The following is an 18,279-nucleotide window of genomic DNA, read 5'->3' on the forward strand; positions in this document are numbered from 1 at the left end:
GAACAGAGTTAGGATCCTCTGTTTCATTGGAAACCCTAGTTATGGCTTTCCCATTCAGAGCTGTCTATGTGGAACTTAGAAAGCAGCCTTCTCAAAGTCAGCCAGTGACAACTGATGGAGCACAGGATGGTTATCCTCAAGGGGACTCTACAGAGTTAAAACCAGCATGGAGTGAGTCTATGTGTGAAAAAAGCATACTGTGAAAGAGGAAAAATAAGGAAGGTTGATATACCTTTATTCAAATTGTCAACTCACTCCTCATAGAATTTAATAAGTTGTATTTGTGTTTCACTGTGGACTTTGTACAGAATAGTTGGAAGCTGAGCTGAAGTGAGTGCCCATGAGGAGGAAAGCCAATCCCACTCAGGGAAAGCCTTGTGAAGGTGGACCAAGCTCTGTAAAGCCCATCCACCCAGGAATACCCACATGGGACCCCAAGCAGGTAGAGAGATTGCCGGATAATACCTTGACCTTGTGATTCTGTTCTGCTGTTCTTCAATTTTTGGAGCTGAAGAGAGAAAACGGATAAAAGAAACTGAAAAGCAATACAAGGATACAATCAAGCCGAGTTTACACATTTTCTGACAGAACGTTAATGACTAGGTAACAATGGCACTAAATGGAAACCAGAGATTTAGAAGAAACAGAGGCTAAATGGCTGCATTCTAGCAAATATATGCAGCGTCAGAGAGGCAGAGGGGAGCTAGAAAGTCAAGGTAAATTCTCAGATGATGCTGGAACGGGGGACTCATCTTTTAATTGCTCTGAAAGCTATACATAGTAATGCTAGCCGCAGCAGCCCCCTTAAAACTACATAATCAAAATACATACTGCAACTTGGCATTCATCAATAGAGAGAATATGTCACTTACTTTTGAAATTAAAAGACAATTTTTAAAAAGATGTTTATCCAGATTTCTTGGTGATGTATAATGTCAGAAGCACAAAACATATAGTTTACCAAGACTCTTAGAGTGACATGTCACTGAATGGACAACGGGTAGAATGTTAGTAAAGAGCCATAGAAAGCTTCTTTTTGCCCATACTCTGTTTTATGGATTCCTTCCCGAGTAGCCCCTAATTGGATTACAAATCCGAGCCTCTGAGCAATGATTAGATGGCACCAAACTAGTTCTGCACTCATAACCTCAATTTATCTTTGAGGATAATGTGTTAAGAGTCACTTGTGGGATTGACTGAGCGTTACCAAAATCAATATATATGTCAAGCTTATAAATTGCATATTACTTTTAACACAGAACATAAAACGTTCACATTTAGTGATTTACTTTGCCTGCAAAGCAGACATTTTAGCCTGTCTTTACGTAGATGATTATTAGCTCAGCCATTTCCCACCTGTCACTGTTATCCTTTGCTAAAGGCAACCTGTAAGTAACCTTTCATAGAAGTGTCTTTAAACCTTTCTCAAACCATGTCCTTTTTTGAATATTTTGATCCTTTTTGCCTTTTCTTAAAAATATTTGAAATCTCAAAGCACTTTTAATTATCAAAATGAAAAAAATTAAAGCATGGGTAATTCTCATTCATTTTTAAATTGAGATATAATTCATATTTTATAACATAAAATCTGCCCGTTTAAAGTGTACAATTTAGTGGTTTTTAGTATATTCACAAAGTTGGGATATCACCGCTGACTAACATTAGAACATAGTTATCACCCTTGTAGCTACTGGCAGCCATTTTCCATCCCTCCCTCCCTCCCTTAGATAAAGATGGGGAAATGTAAGAAACAGATTACATTTCATTTTGTCATATAACACACACACACACACACACACACACAATTTATGTACAGGCATACCTCAATGTATTGGGTTTGGTTTAAGACCTCTGCAATAAAGCTAATGTCACAATAAATTATATCATGTGAATTTTTGGTTTGAAGTTGTTCATTCTTCCATTGCCACCATTCCCATTCCTAACGTAGTGCTATACCCAGAGGTGATCCATGAATGCCTAACAACTTAATTACTGATGTGAATGTCATTGGTTTTAAAAAAATCCAACCCTTCATATTCCCTGCTGTGTAAGTAAAGATTTGTTTGCTGTTTTAAGCCTTCCCAATCTATGAACACATTTTTCTGTATCCTTTGCTGTCGACAGAAAGGTTCAGGCAGACCCGTTTACCTGCTGATGAATAGCTTTGTTGGATTTCTCCTTTTTCTCCTAAGAGGAATGAGGCCAGCCAGGCAAGTAACAGACAGACAAAACTGATGGGATGGTAGAATGATAGAAAAAGAGAGTTGGGGAGCCTGAGAAAGAAAGCAGAAACCTCTTCTGTGTTCTTGGTCCTGTTAGTCTGAAACTGTGGCTTCTTTTGATCATTATTCCCTTTCAAATGCTTTTGCACAGGACATCCAAGTTAAGTTGTTTATAAACATGTTAGAATCCAAAGATTACTGAGAAGCCAGAATATAGAAACAAGGGATTTGTCCTCTCACTCTATCTGAATGGCCTCCTGAGGAAGCTAAGAGGGCAGAGAGCTATGGAACTGGACTATGCCAGGGTCTATTCCAGAGAGTCAGTGGTATCTTTTTCAAGAGCCCTGTTGCCAAGGCTCACTGCAGTCAGTATCCATGGGAATTTCTCTAGATGTCCACACTGTGCTGCCACCAGCATCCTTCAACAGTAGTGACAAATAATGGAGAACTCAGTCCTCCTCTACTAGAGATGAGGCAGAATCTTAGGTTTCAGTATATTCTGCCTGGAACTCTTGGAATCTGTTCAGTTTGAGAGCAGTGTGAAGATACTCCCTGTACATGTGGGTGGGGATATTTTCAGCAGGAAGTTTAACTCCATCATGTAGTGACAAAGCCAAACCAAGACATGGGGTTAGGCTAATAATTTGGTAGCCCTTACAATTAACAATTATTTTGTGAAGGCCAGGTGTGGTGGCCCACACCTGTAATCCCAACACTTTGGGAGGGCAAGGCAGGAGAATCACTTGAGCTTGGGAGTTCATTAGTCTGGGTAACATAACAAGACCTCATCTGTATAAAAACAAAAAAATTAGCCAGGCGTGGTGGTGCACACCTATAGTCCCAGCTACTTGGGAGGCCGAGGTGGGAGGATCTCTTGAGTCTAGGAGATTGAGGCTGCAGGGAGCTATGATTACATCACTGTCCTCCAGTCTGGGTGACAGAGACCCTGCCTCCAGAAAAAAAAAAAAAAAACAGAAAGAAAACAAGAGAGAGAATTGTTGTTAGATGCCACCCACCTTCCTTAGGAAGCAGGTTGTGTTGGCTGTAAATTGTTACTTGAATATTCCCCTTGATGGGGTACAGAGGCTGCCTCACCTCACTCCACCCAAATGACTTGTTAGAGGATTCCTTCCAATTATATCAGTTTAAAGTTATTTTGGCTGCAAATAGCAAACACAACAAAGTCAAGAGTCATTTTTTAAAATAGGCATTTCTACTTCTCACATTTCTGGAAGCCCAGAGATAGGCAGCATCTGGTGTTATTTCCAAAACTCAGACATATCAAGGCCAACTGCTACCATTTCTTGGCTTTTCTCTCATAATGGGCAAGGTGGCTGCTGCGGCACCAGTCATCTTGTCCACATTCCAAGGAAGGAGAAAGAGAAAGGGGTGGAACCTATATCAGAAAAACAAAGGATTTCACTGAAACCCTGGATAAGACTTTTACTTATGTGACTTTGGCCAGAATTGTGCCAGATGCCACTTCTGGACCAAGGGAGTTGAGACAACAGGGTTGGAATGGGAATTGGGACAGAGAGCAATTCTGATGAATACAGGTTTATTTACCTCATAATATTTCTAGGGATATTTTTGTGTAACTGTTATATGTTAGCACCCATCATAGCCAGACCCTAAATCTAGCTCTGAACACGCTATCAAATTAATTGAATTGTAGCAGTCACTAACACATGGGTTGACTATGTGCCAGGGATTTTATGTATATTAACTCACTCCTCATAACAGCCCCCTTGAAGTGCATATGATTAATACCCCCGTTTTGTGATTAGGAAACAAAGGTTCAGTAGTTTGTTGAAGATTATAGAGCTGTAGCCTGTATTCAAACCTGTGCTAGCTGGCTTGAGCGTTTTTGTCTAAATCACCACACTCTATCACTTCTCTGCTATAAAAATATTTACAGCTATAAGCAGTTACACAAATACCTGAGAGGGCTTTTGAAATTAAGAACAATTACAGGAGGGAGAGCGTTTGGACAGGATGGGGGAAAGGTTGAATTCCTGTCCTGGCTCCACTGATGCTGGTCATTCATTCGGTAAACATTTCTACGTTATTTCCCTTTGCCACACACTGTGTTAATAAGACAAACATGGTTCCTCTATATTGTAGTGGAGAACATAGACCCCCCCAAAACAGAGTGAGCCATGAATACATGAAGTGTTGATTATTGATGAATAAGAAGCAGGGAACACCAAGCGCTGAGAACATGAATAATAACTGGAGGAACGCTTCAAGAGAGTGGCCTGGAAAGGGATCCCGCAAGAGGTGGCCTTTACGTCGAGAGCTGAATTATGAGAAGCATCTTGCTGCAGAAATTGCTTCGGGAGAAAGAAGGTTCCAGGAAGAAAGAGCAGAAAGGAAATTTCCTAAGGGAAGAAAGAACTTGGCTTTTTAGAGAAACTGAGGAAAGATGAGCATGCCCAGTGCTTATGCCATGGGAGAGTGATGTAAGGTGAGACTAGCAAAGAAGTCTGAGGACAGAAGGTACTGAGCCTTGAAGTCATAGAACAGAATTTACATTTACTTATAACTGCAAAAGGAAGCTATGTGTTCCCACTTTACTCTCAGTAACTCTCCATTGCTGTGCAATGAGATATACAGTAGTGGCTCCCGCTACTTCGTGGGGTACATGCAAAGATCAAATGATGTAATGTGTGTGATAGTAACTTGTTAGGTATAAATCTCTCCATAAATAACAGATAATAAAGGCCCATAGAGTATTTCATAGTAAAAAGTACATCTTTTGAAAATACTTTTTTGAAATATACTCAATAACGAAACTTGTGGTTACACAAAGCAAGCTGTGCATAAACAAATGCAACTTCTAAAAATATCTGTTAATGTTCACAGTGTTTTGTGGGAGTTCCACTACCAGTTAGGGTGTGAAGTAGTTTGTGACAGACTATCATTCCCACTGTAGCAGCTAGAGAAAAAAAAATATATATAAATCTATAATTTAAAAACTATATTGAAGAGCTGCGGATACAAAGAAGTCTAAAGGAGCCAAGTTCCAGGGAAGAAGAACTTTTGTGACGTGAGCAGAGCCCAGTGGTCATTACTGCCCTGGGCATGTCTGCTCCCTGAGTTTTTACACTTCTGGGCCGAAGGTCACACCCGTCTAGGTGGAGGGACTCTGCTGGGGTGAAGAGAACTATGGCGCTGTTAATGGCTGCCTGCACTAGCACAAGAAATTGGAATTTGTAGAAGCTCCAAATGCAGAGCTAGTTTTCTCACCACTCAACAACTCTCCCCTTGGGATTTTTGCTGGGAGCCCTGGCAATACAGGATCCCAGCAACACAGAGGGCCAGGCTGTAAAGCAGAAAGAGATCTCTGTAGTCCCATGGTGTTTCTCCCAAAACCCTTTTAGCAGGAAGGACCCGTAGTAAACACAGGACAGATTTCCCCTTGAAGTATTTGAAACCAGAGATAAATGAAAACTAATGTAAATTGCAACACAGCCCAGACCCAGCTCAACTCCTGATTGGGTTGATGTGATCTGCCCCTCACTCCACCTACTAGGTAGAGGAAAAGCCTTGCCCTTTCTGGGTGAAACCTTTATTTACTTCAGTTTTCTAGAGTTCTTTTAAAAACAACATCTGCTATATAATAAAAAGTTATGAAATATGAGAAGAAAAAGGAAAATGTGACCTATAAGCAATTGGTTGTTTTAAAATCAGTTAACACATTATGTTAATTGATTAAGATGTTGATTGATTTGATTGATCAATTAATTAACGTGTTAAACACATTAACAGCACAGATATTGGCCTTAAGAGATCTTTCAAATAACAATTATAATATGTTATAGAAATTAGAGGACAGATGGACAAAAATGGATAAAAACATGGGTAATGTCAACAGAGAAATTGAATCTCTAAAAAGAAACAATTGGATATTTTGATATGAAAAAAAATACAGTATTGGAAGTGAAGCATTCATTGGAAGACTTAGCACACTGAACACAGTAGAAGTAAAGAAAAATGAAGACAGGGCAGTAGAAATTTTTTAACTGAAGCACAGAGAGATTTGGGGAGGGAAGCAAAGCAGATTGTGAAGGACATTTGGGGCAACATCAAACAGCCTGACAGTCATGTTATTGGAGTTCCAGGAGAGGAGAGAGGAAATGTAACAGAAGAAATATCGGAAGAGAAAATGGATAGAGATACTCCAAAACTGATGAAAGACATTAGCCCACAGATTGAAGCTCAGTAAACCTCAATCAGAATTGAGAACTACACTCAAATTGCTAAAAGCAAAAGATAAAGATATCATCTATTATGAGCAGATAGAGAAAGCAGATACTATATTTAAAAGAACATCAATAAGAATTGTAACTGACTCTCATCACAATCAGTAGACTCAATAAGACAATGGAATGACCTTTTTGAAAGAATTTAAACAAAAACTGCCAGCCTAGAGTTCTATGCCCAGTAAAAAATATTTGTCAAAAATGAAAATAAATGAAAGACGTATTCAGAAATAAAGCCGAGGAAAGTTTTTGTCAGTAGATCCACAGTACAAGAAATCTAAGGAACGAGAGAGAAATGTTCAAGGAAGTTCTCAAAACTGAAGAGAAAGGACCTGTTGTGGAAACACAGATATGTAGGGAGGAATGAAAAACTCTAGAAAAGATAAATCTAAAAGATCAGATATTTAGTTTTTATAAAAACTTATTATTTTAAAACAACAACAATAACTATTGGGGGATGTAAACATGTGAGGAAGCAACATAGATGACAAAAGAAACATAAAGGGTAGAGGGAGAATTATATTCTGTAAGATATGTACACTGTTGTGAAGTTGTAAAATACTAATTTCATCTCAATATTAATAAAGATCTCTCGTATCTACTAAAACACAGTATAAGTTATGGCTAAGAAGACAATAGAAGAAAGAATAATAAAATCTTTCCTTTTCTTATTGCCACTTTGAATTTATGGTAATCATTAAACACTTAAAATTTAATTTTAAACCTAGTGGTACTTTTACAACAGAAGTTTCTATGTAACACAATTGCATTCAGTTTGTCATGTAATATTTTCCTGGTATTGTTTGGGAATAAAAAGGCACAAACAGCTGATGAAGCCTAAACTCCATTTTCTCCTAATATGGTGAGGTATGAAGCTGCCCATTAAGGCTCATCAAACTGTTGGATGGGCCTGAGAATCAAAAATTACATAATGTTTCAAGAGTGGAAGTTCATGGTTTCTACCACACCCTGGGGTGAAGGAGAAATATTTGTGTATCTACCAAAAATGTGAGCGCTCTTCCAAGTGCTCTTATCCCCAAAAATGCTGTCTAACTTCTTTGCCAGAAAAAAGTTGATCATTGCAATTAAAGGAGTCTTGGGTGAATTGTTTCAGAGGGAACCAGTGTGTTACTCAGCTGCTCATGACCAATAATATTTCACATCTGTTCTCCCTGCCCCCAGCAGAGTTTTATGAATGTCTCTTCCCTGAGATTCCGTTAGTATATCCTTTGCATGAATAAGAAGCTGTTCCATAATTGAAATATTATTAGCCCGAAATATATCTTCCCCTTGTCTTCTGTGATTTACCTATTATTTCCCAAATTTCTTACTTCTTCAAATATTTTCAGTGTTTGGGTATATCTGTTTGTTTGCTTAATTTCTAAGATCAGTTATAATATACAGGTGCAGCCATCATGGTGGTATTACTGTATTGGCATGAAAAAAATGTCTATGCATGTTTTTGAGTCAGGAAAACAAAGCAGTTTATAGAACAATATTGGTATGATACAGATGGGAGGAAAAGACTTTCCATTTTTGCTTTATGCAATTTTATATTAGCCATATACACTTATAGTGCATTATAATTTTTAAAATATGGTCCATATCTACTGTTAAGACTGTCATATTTTTACAAGTCAAGCATATTTATTTTTTAGAGGAATTAATGTAAAAAATCTAGAACTCAAAAAAGTCTTAGATATCCATATACTCTGAGTCTTGTACATGGAGGGCAGGAGGATGTGTGAGCAGTGGTAACTGATTTCAGTTTTAAAAGAAGCAGGTGTTGGCTGGGCGCAGTGGCTCACACTTACAATCTCAGCACTTTTTGAGGCTGAGCTGGGTGGATCACCTGAGGTCAGGAGCTCAAGACCAGCCTAGCCAACTTGGCAAAATCCCGCCTCTGCTAAAATACAAAAATTAGCTGGACATGTTGGCTCAGGCCTGTAATCCCAGCTACTCTGACGGCTGAGGCAGGAGAATTGCTGAGATCGCGCCATTGCACGTCAGCCTGGGCAACAAGAGAGAAACTCCATCTCAAAAACAAAAAGTAGGTGTTTATATACTAGTACTCTAAGAATTTGTTAGTGGTTTTCAATATTAGTCTTATAGCAAAAGGAAAAAAGCCTTCAAAGCCTAAAAATAATAAAATTAGTAATAACTGTCTTAATATCTTGTCAATTTCATAGGCATTTCAACTGATAGAATGTGCCTGACTTGTTGAACTATAAAGAATTCAGTGAGAATTATCACCCAGTTATCAAACAAACTGCCTAAAATTCTTATCACACAACACATAAAAATAAAGTATATATTTCATATTTTCCTGAAATGTTTTCGGTTTAAAAAAACAAATTGGCTATCTTGCTGTCAGTTAATGTTCAAAACTAGAACTACATACAGTCAGATACTATGAAAAGATCAAAGATAAAATTCCAGAAATCTCTACTAAAATTAGATGAGATTTAGAAATCCAGGAGGATTCCTAGGTGTATACAGCATATGAGCAAATGGAAAATTTTTGATCTTGTTATGGGACCATTATTTTGCCTCTCTTTACATATTCTCATGAATATAATGTGTTTTACACTAGCCATGGCTAAATTCGGTAACAATCTGCTGCTGCTCTGCATGTTAAGATGAAATTGTCCCAAGTAGTTATAAAACCCACAGTGGACATTACTGAGCCATTGGTCCGGTTACGTTTTTCCACCTGGGAGCTCTTGTTAGAGTGAAACAGCTCAGACCATACATTGCTTAAGAGTTAGTCTCAGTCTTTTTGTCCAGTTCCACCTGAACCAAAGGAGAAGAAGGAAAGCTTGGAGGAGGTTCTTTGAAGGGAGTTGCAAACCCATACCAACAAGAACTCCTCATTCCTCCCCACTCCATCCCACTCCTATCCCTTGGAAATAGCCATTCCACTTTCTGTCTATGAATTTGACTACTCAGCACCACAAATAAATGGAATCATGTAGTATTTGTCATTTTGTGAGTGGCTTTTTCACTTAGCACAATGTCCTCAAGTTTCGTCTATATTGATTCTTATGTCAGAATTTCCTTCCTTTTTAAGGGTGGATACTATTTCATTGCATAAAGATATCACATTTTGCTTGTCCATTTATCCGTTGATAGCGCTTGAGTTGCTTCTAACTTTTGGCTATTGTAAATAGCCAATAGCCAAAAGCTATTGCATGGATGCTGTTAGCATGGATGTACAAACATTACTTTGAGTCCCTGCTCTCAATTCTTTTGAGTATATACCCAGAGGTGGAATCGCTGGGTCTTATGGATGTTCTATTTTTAATTTTTTGAGGAACTGCCATACTGTTTTCCATAGAACTGTCCCATTTTGCATTTCTGCCAACAGTGCACAAGGGTTGCAGTTTTTCTGCATGCTCACCAACACTTGTTATTTTCTGTTTTTTTATTTGTTTGCTTAATAGTAACCACCCTAATGGGTGTCAGCAGCAATTCTTATGCCCTTCTCTGCTGTCACCATTGATAGTTTACAGAAACAGACACTATGCATATTTTGACTACTGTAAGTAACTTTGCATTTTACAAGTTTGTGAAAATTATTGAAAACATTTTCATGTGAATTCCTATATGGCCGCAGAGTCATTAAGTACAGAGAATTTTTTAGCCAGGCGTGGTGGCTCACACCTGTAATCCCAGCACTTTGGGAGGCTGAAGCAGGTGGATCACAAGGTCAGGAGTTCAAGACCAGCCTGGCCAACATGGTGAAATCTCGTCTCTACTAAAAATTTAAAAATTAGCTGGGCGTGGTGGTGGGCACCTGTAATCCCAGCTACTCAGGAGGTGGAGGCGGGAGACTCTCTTGAACCCAGGAGGTGGAGGTTGCAGTGAGCTGAGATAGCACAACTGCACTCCAGCCTGGGCAACAGAGCAAGACTCTGTCTCAAAAAATAAATTAAAAAATAAATAAAGTACAGATAATTTTTTTAAAAGGGCTACCACTGAGTGGAGATTATTCCCTCAAACCCATCTCTACCATGGTAACTCCACTTCTCCATTTGATTTAATTAAATTCAATTTTGTGAATTTATAACATAAAAACAAAACCAATGTTTATTCATAGATACTATTCTTTTCTCAGAAAATCCATTCCTCACTGCCGAAGAATTAACAGGATGCTGTCCAATGAATCCCTCCACCCTCCTGCCTTCAGCCGCTCCAACTCAGAAGCCTCCGTAGACAGCGCCTCCATGGAGGATTTCTGGCGGGAAATAGAAAGTATTAAAGAAAGCAGCATGGGAGGGCAAGAAGAGCCACTGCCAGCTGAGGTCACACCTGTGGATGGTAAGATGCTGGATTTGTCTTCTTGAGTGCTGACTGGCTTGCTTTCTCTGCCCTCTCTTATTCTGTTCATAGGCAGAAATCATCCCACCAGTAGTGAATCAGTAGAATCTGACATATTGATGACCTATTCCCACTGACTGATTTATATCTACTGGCTCAGGGTGGCTTTTATCCAAGGTGACATGACCTGAGGAGGGCTGGACCTCAACAAAAATACAAATTGCTGCCTTATATACTGCTACTTAGGATGCTGTGCCTATCTATTGGTTTGATTCATTATCATCAAGCAGATTGAGTATTGTAATTCTGACAGCTTTTATATTTGTCTACTTATTTATTATTAGAGTAATTAATACTTAACTATTAATTACTACTAATTAGAGAGAGAAATTTTAGCACTGTAATTATGAAGAAGAAAAATTTGAATTTAAAGCATTTACTGATATTACTATATTAGATTATCTTGTATTCCACCAAATAAAAGCGATGTTGCTGTTGTTTTTTCCAACTCTTATTTTAGATGTACAAGGGGTACATCTGCAGGTTTCTTACATGGGTATAGTGCACTCAGGTAGTGAGCACAGTACCCTGTAGGTAGTTTTTGACCCATTCCCCTTTCCATACTTCCCCGCTCTAGTAGTGCGCAGTGTGTGTTGTTCCCATGTTTGTGTTCGTGGATGCTTGGTGTTTACCTCCCACTTGTAAATGAGAACATACAGTATTTGATTTTCTCTTCCTGTGTTAATTTGTTTAGAATTATGGCCTCTAGCTGCATTCTCATTGCTGCAAAGGGCCTGATTTTATTCTTTTTTATGGCTGCATAGTATCCCATCTTATATATGTACCCCATTTTCTTTATCTAGACCTCCAATGATGGGCAGCTAGGTTGATTCCATGTCTTTGCAGTTGTGAATAGCATTGCAATAAACATACAAGTGCATGTGTCTTTTCAGTATAATAACTTATATTGTTTTGGGTTTATACCCAGTAGTAGGATTGCTAGGTTAAATGGTAGCTCTGCTTTAAGTTCTTTGAGACATCTCCAAACTGCTTTCCACAGTGGCTGAACGAATTTATACTCCCACCAACAAAAGTACCCTAAGCATTCTCTTTTCTCTGCAGCAGTTCCAGTGTCTGGGTTTTTGGGTTTTTTTTACTTTTTTTTTACTTTTTGATAGTAGTCATTCTGACTGGTGTGAGACGAGACGATGTCTCATTATGGTTTTGATTTGCATTTGTCTGATAATTAGTGATGATGAGCATTTTTCATATATTTGTTGTCTGTATGTCTTTTTGTTGAAAAGCATATGTTCATATCCTTTGCCCATTTTTTAATGGAGTTATTTGCTTTTTGCTTGTTGATTTGTTTAAATTTCTTATAGATTCTGAATATTAGACCTTTGTTAGATGCATAGTTTGTGAGTATTTTCTCCCATTTCTAGGTTGTCTGTTTACTCTGTTAATGGCTTCTTTTGCTGTGTAAAAGCTCTTAAGTTTAATTAGGTCCCACTTGTCAATTTTTGTTTTGTTTTTATAGAAATTGCTTTTGGGGACTTGGCCAAAAAATGTGCCAAGACTGATGTCAGGAAGGATATTTCCTAGGTTTCCTTCTAGCGTTTTTATAGTTTGAGGTCTTACATTTAAATTTTTAATCCATCCTGAGTTAACTTTTGTATATGGTGAAAGATGAGGGTCCTGTTTCATTCTTCTACATATGATTAGTCAGTCATCCCAATACCATTTATTGAATAGGGAGTCCTTTACCCATTGCTTGTGAAACTAAACCGAAAAAGATGGAAGAGTGGGGGAAAAGCACCAATCAACAGTATAATTGTCCTTAGTTCTCAAAAAGAACAAAACTACTCACAATGAATTAAAAGCATAGATCAGTCATCTCGTCCAGGCCCCAACTGTCTATCAGCAAGCAAATACGTAAGACATCCAAGAAAGTCTAAAGGTGGTTTAGTAAAGTGTACACCTAGAGTGTGTTCATTAGCCAGTGATTAACCTCAAGACAACTGCCAGGATGAACTGAAACTTTAGAAAGTATTTTCATTCTTCATTCCCATTTCTATGAGTCTGTTTCTCAGAACTGATAAATCATTAAGATGTACCACCATTAACATACATCTGATATTACTTGAAATAAAAAGCCCTGCCACACATGTAACAAGAATCCATTCAAGGGAACCATGCTCCACAGTGAAATGTATTCTTACTCTTATTACTTGCTTGCTTAGATTTTGCCTTCTCAGACCCAGAAAGACTGGAAGACACATAAAGGAAAGTACCTATTATCCCCTACCCCTTTTTCTTTCTATCTACCCAGCTAGTTAGCTATTCATGTTAAACACCAAGAGTTCACAACGATAACCTCCAGTTTCAATCCAGCACCACAAGGCTTTTTGCAATCTTCCCTTTTTCTGTAATTTTTAACTCTCTTCTCCAGTAATAAACCTGGCTCCCACTCTATATTATGTATTTACTCATTTGCTCAAACCTAGAATACAGGAAATATTTTCAGGTTTGCTAACCTAACTGCTACAAAAGCAGACCTACTAACTACAGTTTGTTATTTATTTGCAGATTTTCTTCCTTGAAGCATTTGCACAGATCTTAAATGTACAGTTCAATGAGCTTTGACAAAAGCATGCACTCTTGTAATCTCATGCCAATCAAGATAGATAACATTTCAATCAACCCAGAAGATTTCCTCATGCTTTTTCCCAGTCAGTCTCATGCCTCCCAACGACTTACCATCCCTGGCCAGAGACAACCATGGTTCCCATGTTTTTGCATCATAGATTACTTTGGAGTTTGGCTTCTTTCACTGAGCAAGTTTTCGAGATACATCTAGGATATCAATAGTTTTTCTTTTTACTAGGGCTGCTGTAAACCACAAAACTCGTGGCTTAAAACAGCAGGACTAGCAGCCAAGGTGTCAAGCTGGCCCATGCTCTCTTGGAAAGTTCTAGGGGAGAATCCGTTCCATGTCTTTCTCTTAGCTTCTGGTGTTGCTGGCAATCCTGGCTGTTCCTTGGCTGTTGATATCACCTTGTGCCACTGTCTGTCTCCGTAGTCCATAGCATCCTCCCTATCTTTGTCTGTGTTTCTTCTCCTCTTCTTACAAAGCTACCAGTTACATTGGATTAAGGGCCTACCCTACTCTAGTGTGACCTCATCTCAATTTACATCTTAATCACATCTGCAAAAGCTTTGTTTCCAAATAAGGTTATATTCATAGACACCAGGATTTAAGACTTCAACATATCTTTTTGGGAGATATAATTCAACCCATAACAGTAATATTCCATTGTATAAATATGCTACAATTTGTTTATCCAACTACTTTTAAATTTGAGCATTGTTTACAATTTTGCTTATGATGAATAATGCTGTTATGGGCAATCTTGTGAAAGTCTTTGTGGGTAGATATGTTTTATTTCTCTTGGATATATGCAGTTTTCAGAGAATGTTCAATCATGTAAGCAACTGCCAGCATTTTTCCAAAGTAGCTGTACTATTTTACGCCCCTTCCAGCAATATATGACAGACAGTTCCACTTCACATCATTGCAACACCTGGTGCTTTCAGTCTCCGTTGTATGAGTGATTCTAGTGGATGTGTGGACTATCTCATTATGGTTGTAATTACGTTTCGCTGATGACTAACAATGTTGAACATTTTCTCCTGTGTGTGTTGTCTTTTTGTATATCTTGCTTCGTGAAAACTTTTGACTGATTTTTAAAATCTTTTATTACTTTTTATTAAAACTTTTTATTACTATATATTTTTGATACAAGTCCCTTGTTAAATATATGTATTGTAAATATTTTCTCACTGCCTGTGACTTGTCTATTCATATTCTTAATGGGGTCTTTTAATTGGATTTGTAAAATCTGTCTTTTCAGTTGTTTGTTGCTGGCATATAGAAATACACTTGATTTTTGTATCTTGATGTTATATACCATTACCTTCCTAAATTCATTTTCTACTAGTTGTCTACTAGATTTTTTGGGATTATGTATGTAAGCAAAGAGGTCATCTATGAGTAGAGACAATTTTCCTTTCTGATTTTTGTGCGTTTGTTTTTGATCTCGCCTTACCGCACTGGCTAGGGCGTCTAGTACAAGTTGAATGGAAGTGGTGACAGCACATACATATCCTTATGTGCCCAATCTTACATTCTGACTTTCTTAGGGTTGTAAGGTTATTCTTTGCAAGATATGTCTTTTTCATCCTTTTATTCACTACCTGTTGTTGTTTTGTTTTGTTTTTTCACTATTTCTTCATATTTTCTGTGCTTACATTTCAGCTATATCACTTTAACTTGTTAAGTTGCTGTTCAGGCATTTCAATCTTCATCCCTAACTTATCATAGTCTACTCAGATAAGTACCATGCTTCACTATATCAAATATAAGAACCCAGCAGCGCATTCTTCTTCCTGCCCGGTGCTTTGTACCATTGTCTTACATATAGCATCTGCATACGTTGTACATACATCAATGCAGTGTTGTCATTTTTGCTTTAAGTTGTCATATGTACCCATATATTTTTTATTTTGAAATAATTCCAAACATATAGAGAAGCGACAAGTGCAATTTTAAGGACTGTTTTTTTTCAGGGACCATTTGAGAGCAATTGCCAACCTGATGTTCTATCACTCCCAAGTACGTTAGGTGCTGTATGTATTTGTACATACACATTTACAGCGAGAGAAAGCCATTCCCTGTATAATCACAGCATACTATGAAAATGAACATGTTATTTTTAATATATAACTATCATCTAGTCCTCAGACCGCTATCATTTCTATATTACCTTTTATGACAAAAGAAAAACACTCCGGTTTAGAATCACTTGTTATGTTTAATTGAAAAACGTGTTTCTCTTTCTTCTCTCTCTCTTTCTCTCCCTGCGCCCCCCCCCCTTTTTTTTTTACAGTCTGGAAGGGTTTCTTAGCCTATCTCTGATTTTTATGACCTTGACACTTGAAGATTATAGGTAATTTTTATAGAATGTTTCTCTACATCAGACAATTTGGGATTGTCTGATGTTTCCCAATAACTTAGATTCAGGTTATACGTCTTGGGCAAGTTGTGATGTTGTGTTCTTCTCATGGCATCCTGTCAGGTGGCTCGCAATTTTAATTTGTTTCTGTCACTGATGATGTCCACTTTAATCACTTACTTAAGGGGGTATATGCAAGGTTTCTCCACTGTAAAGTTAGTCATTGCATTTTTCTAATTACTGTTTTCTTGGGAGGTACCGTCAAACTATATAAACATCCCACTGTACACCAAAGTATTTATTTATATCAGAACAGACTCCTGGTTTATTTAGTGTATTTATCTTTTACTATCATTTATTTTGATGCTCAGATTGCCCCACATTTCATTTGGGAGTCAGTTATATGGAGACCACAAGCATCCTATTTGAAAACAACCGCTGAAGGCTATTTTTAACCAACCAAGATTACAGATGTTGCATAGAGTGGGGCAAACAGTGGAGGGTATGAGTCCAGTCAAGGTAACTGCGGGAACCAAAATGAACTCCCTTAAGAGCAGGATAAGGAATACAGTGTCTCTACTAGAACACTCTGGGAGGTGTTGGTATTAGAGTTATTAAAAAAAAAAAAAACAGAAATGTTTCTTTCTCTTCCACTAGAGTTGATAATCTAGTGGAAGAGAAGGTAGTTAATGAAATCATATAAATAGATATATTTGGAGGAGAGAATTATTTGAAGGAAGAAGAAACAGCAGTGTTAGGATTCATGCAGTAGGACATGACCTTATCTGATGGGTTCAGGGAAAAAGAGACTTTCCTAAGAAAAGGATGTAGAAACTGACACCTGAAAGATGGGTGGTCAGTAATTATGAGGTCACGCAGAAGGACTGGCATGTCCAAAGACCTTGTGACAGAATAGAATGTTGGGTTTCTGAGGAATCCAAAGTAGGCCAGTATTGCCCAAAAACAGGAGAGAAGGAGTCCAGAAATGTAAGCAGTTGATGACTTACGTTTAACATCTTGTTGGCTATGGTAAGGGTTTTCTTCATCATAGAGCAAAGACAAACTGTAGAATTATTTTTGTTTTCATTAGAAAGGGCTCATTTAGTTATAATATGGATAATAGATTAGAAGGGGATCAAGAATGGCCTGGGAAGAACTGTCGGGAGTCTATCACAGCAGTCCACGTGAGAGGATATAGCTCTGACCTGGGTCATGGCAGGAGAGATAAAGGAAGGTGGCCATTTTGAGCAATAACAAGGAGGTAACATGAAAAGGCCTTGGGGATGTGTCGGAGTTGAGGCGTGAAAGAGAGGGAGAGGTCAAGAATGCCTCCTGGGTTACTCTTGCCTAATTACATGGGAGGGTGGGTTTCATTTGTTGAAATATGGAATCCTGAAAGAGGCCTAGAGTTGGGAGTGAGAAATATGAGTTTAGGTTTGAACACAGTGAATATGACATACGAATGAGAGAACCAAGTAGATACTGAATAGGCAGTCAGATATATGGAACTGAAATTCGAAGGAGTGCTCTGTTGAAGTTACACATTTGGCAGCTGGAGTGAACAGCCAACAGGAGTAACACTGATATCTGCCCCGGACATTTCTTACCCATGGAAAACGTGTATCCTACTTATGCTGCAGTTTAAGGACTTAGACCATCTTCACCCTTGATTTATGTCAACTCCAGTCCTACCAAGTACTCTTTCCTCCACTCTTTCATTATTCCTTACATAGGCTGAGGGGGAAAATGCAACTTTTAAAATTTTTCTAATTCTTAAAAATTATTTATATATTTATTTTGAGATGGAGTCTCCCTCTGTCACCAGGCTGGAATGCAGAGGCGAGATCTCAGCTCACAGCAACCTCTGCTTCCAGGGCTCAAGCAATTCTCCTGCCTCAGCCTCCCAAGTAGCTGGGACTACAGGCACGTGCCACCATGCCCAGCTAATTTTTGTAGTTTTAGTAGAGACAGGGTTTCACCATGTTGGCCAGGATGGTCTTGATCCGCCCAACTCAGCCTCCCAAAGTGCTGGGATTGTAAATGTGAGCTACCACGCCCAGCCTAAAATTTTAATATTAAAATATTACATTGTAAAATGTAAATGTTGTCTTCAGAAATTAAAATCTTATCCATAACTTAAGGAAGAGTTCCATGTCATAACTCACTAACTTAAAAGGCTTATTATTTAGGTTAAGGCTGTCAATCATAAATTCTCCTTTCATTTTTCATTAAAGGGACAGCTTACAAAGCACATGAACAATTAAAATAAGATAGCAAATTAAATATTCACCTAGCCAAGAAACTGGGCCTGTAAGACACATCAAAGGCTTTGTTTGTGCACCAGTGACGCAATAATGTAAGCAGAATCCAGGACTCCTAGACCAATGCTTTGGCATGCTAATCTGCTCTTTAAACAACACCATTTGGGTCATGCCTCTTTAGCATAGTTCCCAGAAACAT

The 18,279-nt window shown here is 38.2% G+C and overlaps 1 protein-coding gene across 5 annotated transcripts in view; it reads left to right on the forward strand.

The window, feature by feature from the left end:
* Positions 1-18,279, forward strand: part of ARHGAP28 (Rho GTPase activating protein 28) — a 183,281-nt gene that overhangs the window by 87,420 nt on the left and 77,582 nt on the right. For all 5 annotated transcript variants that reach the window (XM_032293339.1, XM_032293341.1, XM_032293338.1 and 2 more), the window contains exon 2: positions 10,605-10,807. In XM_032293339.1, the coding sequence (XP_032149230.1) occupies positions 10,605-10,807 (203 nt within the window). The remainder of the gene's footprint in view (positions 1-10,604; positions 10,808-18,279) is intronic.

The sequence above is a fragment of the Sapajus apella genome, unplaced genomic scaffold (assembly GCF_009761245.1).
Source record: "Sapajus apella isolate SASKATOON/1434 unplaced genomic scaffold, GSC_monkey_1.0 scaffold29, whole genome shotgun sequence".
Lineage (NCBI taxonomy): Eukaryota > Metazoa > Chordata > Mammalia > Primates > Cebidae > Sapajus > Sapajus apella.